At 39.9% G+C, this 12,027-nt stretch overlaps 1 protein-coding gene across 1 annotated transcript; it reads right to left on the bottom strand.

Moving 5' to 3' along the window:
• Positions 1 to 1,663: 1,663 nt before the first annotated feature.
• Positions 1,664 to 3,474, bottom strand: LOC137256028 (pancreas transcription factor 1 subunit alpha-like). Its single transcript, XM_067793685.1, has 2 exons — positions 2,958 to 3,474; positions 1,664 to 2,601 (listed from the first exon to the last, which is right to left on the bottom strand). The coding sequence occupies exons 1-2, from the start codon at positions 3,385 to 3,387 to the stop codon at positions 2,429 to 2,431; spliced, it is 603 nt and encodes a 200-aa protein (XP_067649786.1). The 5' UTR covers positions 3,388 to 3,474; the 3' UTR covers positions 1,664 to 2,428.
• Between the last annotated feature and the right edge of the window lie 8,553 nt (positions 3,475 to 12,027).

Here is a 12,027-nt window from a genome sequence, read left to right as displayed (position 1 = left end):
TGGACCTGTCGCCAATCCACGCAAAATACAAGGCTTGGGGTTCTATGAGACCATGATCAGCCCTACCCCACACGTGAGGAAGAAACTATCCACTGCTCATACTTTTAATTAGGGGTCCCATCAACCAATCAACTCCTGCCCCAGGGGTAATAACTGAACTTGCAGATGTCACGTTTTCCAACTTCAACTGTTGTATATGACCGTTGCTTACATGTAAATATTTTGTTTGAATTTCATTGCACCTGTGATGAATAATCTATTTCGGTTATTTTCAAGAAATCCATGCTCACAGCGTATTCCATGTTCCGAAGCATTAAGAAGACGGGGCCATTTTAATTAAGTCATCTTATTATTCATTGATCCGTGAGTTAAATGTTGATACATTGTCAAATATTCTCGTGCAAATGTCTTACGGTTTCAGAATTCTACTTGCAGATACCAAACAGTTGGATTGACCAATTCACAATTAATACACCCGTACTTTTAGAATATATACGCTTAGAGGCAATAGCAAGGTCTATGAACATCATATGTGCTTCAATTTGTGTGAACGTGGACGAAGCTAAGTATATAAACAACTCATCTACCTAGGATCAGTGAAATGAGGTTTTAAATACTGCTGTGACCATGCCATTATTTTCACCACTGTTTTATCCTTTACTCAAAAAGGAATGCGCTTTTCGCTAATTGACACAATTCATGTTTTATTTTATAAATATTATATCTAAAATGAAACAGACACGAATTTCAGATCAGAATAAATACATTATTTTTTATACATATCTTAGCGCGCACCATATAACATACAATGATGTATGTCATAACAGTCGCATTTGCATATGTACATGTAAATAATTATAATTATTTAAATATGTCTGATATAACTATAGTAATTTTAATAGGTTATCGCTTGTGTGATTTTATGACATTTGTATATTATGCTTGTTCTAAAAAGTTTATTTACAAAGTTGATTTAACTTCAAGGACCTGCTTATCTAAGTTACATCTTATGTTATCCAGACGTGTAAAGTAAGTACATATTACTAGATGTTATGAAATCGTGCTGATCTACACTCAAATTATTACTCTAGGTTATCGACAAAACCAGCTCAAGTGTGAGCCTTATCGTTCTGGCTTACCTCAATCTTATCACAGATCCATCTGCTGGGTTCACAGTTGTCTTAGTCTAGGACTAGGGCTTGGATGTCAACACTTATCTTTGTCTCATTATACTTTAAGAACTATTGTAACTTCATGTAGGAGCATTTACAAATGTGTCCCATGTTTTATGTTTCGCTGGTATATGTGTCAGCATGTTGTGTGTCCTGCCATATGCACAACACATGAAATATGCAACATAGCTTTAAGATCGCGGAAATAATTACATGTTATTGTGTAGGTAAGTTATTTTACGTTAATAACAGGACTGAAGGACACATTATGAGAAAGTGCAATTCCAACCGATGTTAAGTCACGCAGTGCGATATACTCAACTGCCATTTTTCGCCTGATACTACAAACACCAGTCCCACTCTTGTATGATGTGAGGTGTCACCAACATGGCTTCAGTGACAGGTGTGAGACTTACTTTTACAGCTCACATGTAGGCGGAATGTCATGTGTGCCTGTCAGAAGGCATGTGTATATATAAATGAACAAAGTATAATGAAATAAGCAATATTTATTTCAAACAAGTAACGATGTTTTAGTAACAGCTTTGAAAAATATAACGTTGTGTAAGTAAATATTATCAAAGATATCAACGTCTTTCACTCGATCACGTTATCTACTGTTCCCAACACTGCAGCAATCTGAAAACGTCTCAGAATAATATGGAATATCAGACCTTACACTAAATCTACATGCAAAGTTTACCATATATTTTCTACATGCTTTTAACTGTTATGTGTTTTGTTAATCCCCGTTGGCCAGCAACACAGATAATAAAATAATATTTCAGCGTGAATGTTCTATTCCCGAAACAGCACTATATAACGCCTGCAAGCATAACTCGCAGCTTAAAATATGAACCCCGACCCTCTCCAAGTAATATACGCAGTAGGGATACTATAGTATAGATACAATACGTCAACTGCCTGCAGTCGATCTCGGTCTTTCTTGGACCTGGACAATTACACACACGCACACACAAAGGCACAAATACACACACGATGGTCCCAGCAGCCAACAACAATATCTAAATACTGTCTCCGGTACACAACAATGGCCGTAAACGTTTATACATGATAAAAGTCTTACACTTGACAGTACGTGAGTGGACTCATGTAAATGCTTTGGTGAAAGATCCTTTTCCTGAGTCTTGGTAGCTTGAGACTCGTGGATAATCTGTTTAGCACCAGGATGTAAACTGCTCCAATATTGGTATTGCAAGGTTGTATTTAGATCAGAACTTCAGATCAGCGCGTCATCAGGACGCATAGTCTGACGCATAGTTGGCAAGGTTAATGATGTCAGACTCCGTAGGATTTTCTGGCATCCATATTTTTGCTGTCAGTTTGTTTTCTGTCGGTTTTGGTGTATTGTCATTTGACCAGGACAAGGAGTGGCCAATCAGTGTAGGACCGTCTTGGGTGTCATCATCTGTAAAAATAACCATAACAATGATGTTAAAAGAAAGGTTTTTAACACAACTAATTCTGTGAATCCTCAAACATTTTATGAAGGCGGCTGACACTTATTCTTTACTGTACATGTGCATGTTAACGGTGCAGAATGTAATATTTGAGGTGGTGACACCTAAACACCAAAGTTATACCTTTTCGATGAACTCAGTTAAGGAACAGATCAGTGAGTTAGTACAAACCTTCATCCCTCCATAGTTATTGCATAATGTAACGATGGAGCCTGTGTCGACCCCTGTGAGTGGCATGCGCTTTTCACGCAGTTTCCCAAATTGTCTCCTGGGAGATATACATGCTGACATATATGTAACCTACCTGAGAACTGGCACCGAAGAATAACCTTTTCCTGGCTTTTGTGATTCCTGGAATACTGAGAGTCCAAGCCGTAGTCATCGTAGGTTGTGACAAGATCCCCCAGGTAGCCGATATATCTGATGGCCAGTCGGAGCGTGTCGACCTTAGATAGGCGCCTGTCAGCGTTCACTGTTGCAGGGATGCAAGTTCTCAGATGGTCGAAAGCATCGTTTATGGATTTCATTCGACGACGTTCACGAAGATTTGCAGCCTTTCGTTGCTGTACTTTCTTCACTGGAGCCTTTAGAAGTCGCCTGTCTGACTGCAAAAAGTTATGGTTTTCTTGATCTGATTCATTTGAGCATGGCGAGCTGAGATCTTCACAATAGTCCATTGGCTCACAGAAATCCAGGAAATCATCCTCAAGGCTATAGAGGAAATTCTCCATCATCTTGACTAGAGTTGTCTGGTAAGTTGCCTCTCTCTCATATAACTTCCAAGTTGCCTGCTAATAATCATAACCAGACATCCACGCGCTACCTTGTTTTACAAGCCCGCCAATCATCTCTTCGCCACGTGGCTTGACTCCTCCCCAAACCCAGTGACCAATCAGACTTCGGCATTTCTACTCGCACGTGGGCAAGTAAGCGTGATAAGCCTTGTTTACCAACGACAAATAAATAATCCATAAAGAGTTAGGGCTGTATGTTGGCCTGGCGCGATGCCGCCATCTATCCCGAGTACACTCGGGTACTTTACTCAACGACCACTCCGATACTAGGCCCCTTTAACACGTGAGGATATTGTCTGAATAGAAACCGGGGCAGTGACAGCGTTATACATTATTCATTACATGTACAACATCTGCTTTTTATAAACATCATTCGGTATCAACTTGTTTTGTTTTGTAACGAATTACAATATCAGTTGGACATGAATAGAAATTGTGTACTTTTTGTATATCTTCCCGCTTTGTGCGTGACTTCATGTTGTGCACGCGTGGAACGTGCCGTGCACGCGACTGAGCCTCGTGGCTTCTCTGCCACGACAAGAAGCTATCCGTCTGGATATGTGTATATAACACACATATATAGCATAAACAGAATATAAATATGTTTAACCTGAAAGTGTGACACGAATAAATGGGATAGCCTTTTTAACTTGTTTCGTTTAGTATTTAATGCTGATATACAAGACCAAACGTGTCGGTGCAGGCAGGGGTAGATGGCTGGCAGAGGTTAACAGAAACGTGCACGGGTCCTTACAATCAAAACAAACTCTATCTAATAGACAGACAGGTAAATTTATCAGGTAAATTTAACCTACAGCATACTGAAAATTTGTGGCGTATACTTAGGGAACAGAATACAATATATCAAGTTCACGTCGAGAGTGGAAGACAATATGGCTGATGAACCTATATGGTGTACACGTAGAAGACAGTATGTTTAATGTACGGCAGGTATAGAACTCAACATACACAGTGCTGCTGGGACGTAGAATACAATACAATAATAATTAGTGCACATAGGGTGTAGAAATAAAAAATATCTACCATACATCTTCCGAAGAATATTCGGTAAGTCACGTGAATAATATTCAGTAAATAATGTAAATTTGGTGAAGAATCAACATATCTAATGTAGACTGGCGAAGAATCACTGCTGTAAGTTGAGTGTAGAACCCAAGCTATCTAATGTACATCTCAAGTAAGAAAACCAATATGCGTAATGTACGTCAGATGTAGAAAACAATGCGTCAAAATGTTTGTCTGGTGTACAACACAATATAGCTAATGTACTAATGTATGTTTGTTGTAGGTGCCAAAACGTCTTATGTACGTCTGTTGTAGATGCCAATAGTCTAATGTACGTCTGATGTAGATAAGACAATATGTCTAATGTACGTCTGATGTAAAAAGAGCAATGTGTCTTATGTACCTCTGGTGTGGAAACTCAATATGTGTACATCTGGTGTAGAAAATAATTTACGTCTGGTGTACAACGCTATATGTCTAAAGCATGTCTGGTGTAGAAAACAATATATCTCATGCACGTCTGGTGTAGAAAATAATGTGTCTAATGTACGTCTGTTGTACAACATAATATGTCTAATGTACATCTTGTGCACAAAACAGTATGTCTAATGCACGTCTGGTGTAGAAAACAATATGTCCCATGCACGTCTTGCGTAGTAAATAATGTGTCTAATATACGTCTGCTGTACTACACAATATGTCTAATGTACGCGTGGAGTAGAAAACGATGTGTCTAATGTACCTCTGGTGTAGAAAACAATATTTCTAATGTACCTCTGGTCTAGAAAGTCAATATGTGTAATGTAGGTCTGGTGTAGAAAATAATTTATCTAATGTACGTCTGCTGTACGACACAATGTGTCTAGTGTATGTGTGGAGTAGAAAACAATATGCCTAATGTACCTCTGTTGTAGAAAACAATATGTCTGATGTACTTCTGTTGTAGAAAATCAATATGTGTAATGTACATCTGGTGTAGAAAATACTTTGTCTAATGTACGTCTTGTGTAGAACACAACATGTCGAATGTACATCTGGTGTAGAGCACAATGTGTCGGATGTACGTCTCATGTTGAAAAACAATATGTCTAATGTAGATATGTTGTGGAAAACTGTATATCTAATGTACGTCTGGTGTACAACACAATCTGTCTAATGTGCGTGTGGTGTCATAAGACCTCGAATACACTTACTCTCTAGTGATGTAGGTTGTTATATTATAAAAAAATAGGAATGCAATGACCTTGAATGCAACGTGTTTGGCGTCCATCTGGTATGGAATGCAATATCCCCAGTTCACATTGGATGTATTAAAGAAAATATATCCCTAGCAATAGCGATAGAACAGGTGTGCGAAACTGTAGCAACTCGGTTTGGTAAAAGTGATGAGTTAGTGGTGTAGTGATGTTAACTGTGGTGATGTTAACATAAGTGAGTATGTCCAAGTGAGCTGTTCATGCCAGCACAAGTGATGTGCACGTAATTTGTGTGGGACCGTAGTGGCGTAACACACTTTTAACAATCTAACAGGCGTAGCATGCATGGTATGCCATGTATGTGACATTGTCATGTACATGTATAGGACATGTAGCCCTCATCTGGTAATTCTGTAACAAATATCACATTCCAAGGGGGAAATTGACTACCTAAATTGGCAAACCTCATTCTGTTCTCCCACCAATGTGAACAGCCTTATTGTATAGTTTCTGTGGACACGTTTTAACAGACACTACAGATATGTAATGTAAATGTGTCGAGTGTGCGGAAAATGTCATTTATCTCACCCTGACGTGCTACGAGGGAATGTAAGAGGGGCTCCGTTGTCCCTTCTGCGATTCAGAGACGAAATACATCTTACTACATGACCCCATGTTCCTTGTAGCGGTCATTGTTACATATATGAATCTGTGCAACAGTGTCACAACCTGGTGTCAAGATCTCATTCACCAAGCACAGAACAGGTTAAAAATCAGTAAGGATATGGTACATGTGTGGCGTAACTAAGAAGTTTAGTGAGACAGATTTCCGTTATGCGGCGTTAATGTTAAAACATTTGACTACTTAAAGACAGACTTGAAAACACAACGCACCATGCCTGTCATAAAACTGAAACCAAGCACCTTCATACCAGAACGATTTTGAGGCACTTTCCCGTCATCAACAAAAAATCCTAATTGTTCGTTTCGGGATCGAGTGTTGTATATTTACCCTGAACCCTATGAGCGTGACAAAAGGTTGGTCTGGCTTGTCGAACAAGGTGCGCAGGACAAGGAGTTTAGATACCTTTAAAAGGCGAAGGAACCCATTTCAAATTGATCAGGAAATGCTATTTCCTATTTACATTTCCATCTCTGCACTGTTTGCACCAATAATCGGATAAATGCCCATATTAGTCTTGTCCCAGAGTCCCTATTGATTTCCGCCAAGTGTGATATGTAGTTCAAAGCTTCTCTGTGGAGGGCGCCACAAGAAACAGTGATTGTTGCCCTTTGTTCAGTGAGCAAATGCCAAACGAATCGATTATTTTCGCAGTTAATTCATTTGTAAAATTCGTGTAAATATGTTTCAGTGGCGTATTCTGTCCACGTTTATTGTAGTCTCGGGCCGATGGACAACAAAGTAATGTCCCTCGAACGTTTCTCTATTCCGCCCTACCCTGTCCTCACTACCTTACACATAGACTGTACTTGTAATTGAGTGATTTCTGATAAATTATTGTGTACCTGTGACCTTCTCGTGACATGTGTGGTAATGCACTAACGTAAACAAAACTGGCGACGACAAGGTTAGCGGTGGCACGGGTCGTGTGTATAAGTTGACGAGTATGCACAACCTCTTTGATTCGACGAAGCATATTTTACTGTTATACGTTTATGATTAAAACAGCGGGAAGGCACTACTCACTTTAGAATGTAGTGCCCAATTTTACCAATGTAATGAATTACATATTCCGTTCTTCATCCAGTCACTGTATAGAAACACTTTACATTTGTACGCATTTTTCACCCCAGATAATCGACACATTTTACCTATTAGGTTTTTCCTCTTTGCAGATTATAGAGACACATTTACCCATTGTGCTTGCACCTTATTCTAATGACTGCAGAACACCTTTTCCTGACAACTAGATTGTTGTATGCCAAACTTGAGCCGTTCTGGAAGCAGAAATGTGGTGGCTTTTAAGGTTGATGCTTGCGAGATCTAAGTGTGTTAGGAAGGTTTTCGGAATATTTTTGCAATAGTCCTCCAGTTCAAACTAACGATACCTCTACAATGAGTGACAAATATTTACCGTTGTATGTCTAAAAGCAAAGGAAACAGCAGACACATGGAGGAGCATGGTTACAAATAAAGAAATCAGCGAAAAACAGGTATATGTACATCACCCCGTTGTACGTTGTATTTCAGAACGTACTCATCTCTCGACTGATTACTTAGAATTTGAGGCTGATATATCAACTGTTTTCTTTAGACTCCCATCATAGCACCAGCACGTGCAGCGAACCTATGCAGCCTGATAAATTAGGCTAGTTTTCTTATATAATTTCTTTTCGAAGCAAGAAAGAAGACAGAGAAGTATATATCACATTCTCTGTGAAAACCTGGTCCATCAGGATGGAACTCTCTAGTGATCGATTTTCACTTCTTAGTGGATATAGAATACTGTTAGGTGAAAAGGGGTTAAATATGTGTTCTTAAGTCATTGCGCAAATAATGCGCAATCAAAGAAATTTTCTTCACAAAAAACTTCTGACATGATTCCTTTTAACTGTATTGTTCCAAAATTATTTACGATGATCGCTATTCATAATGATTCCATTCTTGTCTATTATCTTCAAATCTCTCATATATTAGTATACTGGTGTGTAGACCGGTATAGAAGTTCTTCGTGCAAACAGAACAAATAAATACAAAGCGAGAACTTCAGTTTACCTTATATATATTATACTTACATATTAACTGTGTAATTATTTGAGACAAAGCCTCTAAAATATTCAGATTTCTATCGGTTCTTATTCCACCAGCGAGTTACAACATTTTATTTACTTGGCAAGTGTGGACATTTGATACGACGCACGTGTTAAACAAGGGTCTGAATAATAAACGAGCTCTTAAGGTCCCTTACAATCTCCTTAGTGCAATGTCAACACAACACATAATCAGCACTTCCTTAGCGTTAACATTCGACTCTCCCGATCACAGTCATGCACGTGCTGTACGTGGAGACATACAGCGTGTATGCTACAGAATGACATCGTCCAACTACTACTTGTGGCGCTCTATTTGAAGGTGACAGCTCTCTTAGTGGAAGGCGCGTCGACTAGTCAGCGTTAACTACTCCTGCTGTGTCGATTTGGCCAAGTTGTGTCGTTTGGTCAACGGTGTATGGACTTCTGCAGGATGTCTACTAGTCCATGTTGAGACACATCTACCAGCCATATACCTGAAACGACTTTAAGCCAACTACACGTTTCGAATGATGTTTCAGGTTATTACGGCTACATTACTCAGTGGCTCCATTTAAATGATGTGGAGTGTGAGCCTGAAGAGCTAGCAGAGATAGCCACATAATAAGATCATCCATGGAACAGATGGACATTTGTCTTAAACAAGTGTCCTTCGTCAGCTTTACTGCTATCTCATTGCCATCATAACAATGCATACTTGAAGCCCACTTCTTAGTGCTTTCAGTCATAGAGTTTAATTTCCAAATGTGTTTTGGCGTTTGTGAGTGATCGTGATATGTCCACGTGTTTGTGTTGCCGGTAGAGGGGATGTTTGAAATAGTCTCCGATTACTTCACTCGAGTCGGTACAAGTATTAGGGTCTAATCCTCTACAAATACTCCGTATTAGAGCTAAACTGAGCACCATCTAGGACGAACAAAGCATTACAAAGCTTTAGATCCATTTACCCCTCATAATATCAAACGAACATGTTTAAGCAGTGTATTGATGTAAAATGATTATTCAGAAATGAGTTGAAAGAAAGTCAAAGTTCTCACTTACATATGAGAGAGCAGCTTTAAACTATCCTTTTTCTGTTTCAGGGATAATCTATTCTCGGTTTCCATCAGATTATACAAGCGCTGCAGCGAGTTACCCCCGTCTTCACACGATACCAAAGCTCGTTATATTTTCTAAAGGTGGTATTCATCAATAGGTAGAGCCTAAATGTGTATTAGTAAATTAACTGCATATCTTCATATCTATTTTCAGGTTTTTGATTTCACAAATTCACTAATTAATAGCATTAATTAATGTTGAATTGTATGATTCAACTGAAAACCTTGATATTTATGAGAACACTATAATGAAGCATTAATATGACAAATCGTTTAAATTCATTGAAAGAAAACCCAGGTCATTCATTCGCGGAATAAAACAAATAATAAATAGAGAGTCGTGTGCAGTTGCCACACTGCACCACGCCATGCCAAGCCAAGCAACAGATTGCATTTGTCACCCCACGTGACGCCACACCACGCTACGCCACGCCACGCCAAACTATCCTGCAATGTCCGCGCCATGCCTCGCAGTTTCCACACAACATTGCGCTTCCCTACCTCTCCTTTACTGTCTATGGCACATCAAGCCAGACGCAACCACGCCACGCCACGCCACGCCACGCCACGCCACGCCACGCCACGCCACGCCACGCCACGCCACGCCACGCCACGCCACGCCACGCGATGTGGGATAGGGTGGTATGGTCAGTTTCAGACGTTAAGTGTTGTGAACTTTTCGTCGCCATGTTCCACTAGATAAAGTTCAGATTATGCGAGGTTGAAGTGTTGTCCACATATAACGAAGAAAAGAATTTTTCAGTCTCCAAACCTTGGAGGCGATTACAATGACAACGCTGTTCACCCTAATCACCCCTTGTATCTTAGTTAAGGGGCGATTATCGGACACTGACACAGAGCTATTGAAGGTGGACAGTGTCAGCCAGATCTGTGGTGAGTTAAACATTTGACCGCCTCTTCATATCCGAACATCTCATCCGATTATCTGTGCACGCAGCATATCAAAGGCAGGCGACAATGTCCTCTCGTCAACTGGAGTGCTCACTGTGACTACAATGCTACTCGAAACTTTCCGGATAAGCGTCCCTTGGCCCCAACTGACCTGAATGGCCAGTGTGCCGGGTAGATGACCACACTTGCCACGCGCGCAGGTGGCCGCCGAGATATCGCCTGTTGACGACTTGGGGGCAGCGAGAGAACCCGATGGAGAAGACTGGATCGGCACGTATGTTAGTCATTGGAGTTGGCTTCCTTATTGCAGATACATCCACCTGAACGAGACCGTACAACATTTAATAAGGTCTCATAGCGACTTCAAACAGAAGAGAAGCATCGCAAGCCTGTTTAGAAAAAAATACCTTAAAGTTTTGGTATAAACGTCGACATGTTTGCAAAATAATCACGAGGAACGGTTTTTTTCGCTAATTATTCTCAAGATAGAGAAAATGGGGCTTGCGAGTTCAACTACATCAAAAAGCCCCTTGAGTCCGGTGTAAACGTATACGACAATATTTTTCCGGAGTTTGTTTTCCCTGTCGGTGGGAAAAGCGATTGTTTTCTTTCAAAGCATCGCACGATATCGGTCTTCAAAATCTGCAGCTAGATATGTTTATACACGATTTTGAAAAGTTTCACATTGTGATAGAACTATGTGGGTGTGTTCTAAACAAAAACATTTACAATACACGATATTTGGGAAAGAAAATGGTGCTTTCCTCGTGTATAGTTACATTAAGTATCATATTTCCCATGCCCAGCAGTGAGGCTATCTGGTATATGCGCTAAGATTGCATTTGTCACCACCACGTCACGCACCTCCGAGTACGCATTTCGGTGCGTTCACAGTATATGTATCATCATTTACAACCAGCCTTTTGGAGTGGGCAGTAAAACAATGTTCATGTTAAGTATGGTACATAGTGAAGGTCAAGGCCATGACAGTGTTATATACAGTAATATTCGTTTATAACGAACTCAAAGGGACTGTTGTTTTCAGTTCGATGTAAGCGAAGTTCGTTCTAAGCGATTCGGGAATGTTCGTGAATATTCGGAAATTACTAAGAATCGTCACCACGCCACTGGTTTCAGACAAGATCATGTTTACACAGAAAATAAAATAAGACAAAACCAACGACCATGTAATTGTCATGGATCATTCACTTCATCATCGATCATGTATTTTATTATGCATCTTTAACGAAATCGGTAATTTTGTGCTTCTGTGACGTCAGCCAATCATCAACTGACTTGCTGTCAACAGACGAGCTTTCTCCGTGTGTCATGGCTGAACATATCCCTCGTTGCTTCTTAAATCTCTCTAACCACGACTGATTGGCCTTGAAATCTGTATGTCCAAGTCTGCTGCAATGTCAGTCTTGGATTTACCGCCTGCATCTACAGCTTGGATGACTTGGTACTTTGTGTCGAGATCTAGAGCTTTACGTTTCCCAGATCGCTATTTATGCCTTGACAATGTCAACAAGATTAACAAGATTAAATGAATGATAAAAGTTCACAGGTAAGTTTAT

The sequence above is a fragment of the Haliotis asinina genome, chromosome 11 (genome assembly GCF_037392515.1).
Source record: "Haliotis asinina isolate JCU_RB_2024 chromosome 11, JCU_Hal_asi_v2, whole genome shotgun sequence".
Lineage (NCBI taxonomy): Eukaryota > Metazoa > Mollusca > Gastropoda > Lepetellida > Haliotidae > Haliotis > Haliotis asinina.
This window is presented reverse-complemented; position numbering and strand designations above follow the sequence as displayed.

Coding starts and splice junctions, on each gene's coding strand:
- LOC137256028 (XM_067793685.1), bottom strand. CDS start 3,387: ATGATGGAGAATTTCCTCTATAGCCTTGAGGATGATTTCCTGGATTTC. Junction 2,602..2,957: donor TCTTCGGTGCCAGTTCTCAG/GTAGGTTACATA, acceptor TTATTTTTACAG/ATGATGACACCCAAGACGGT.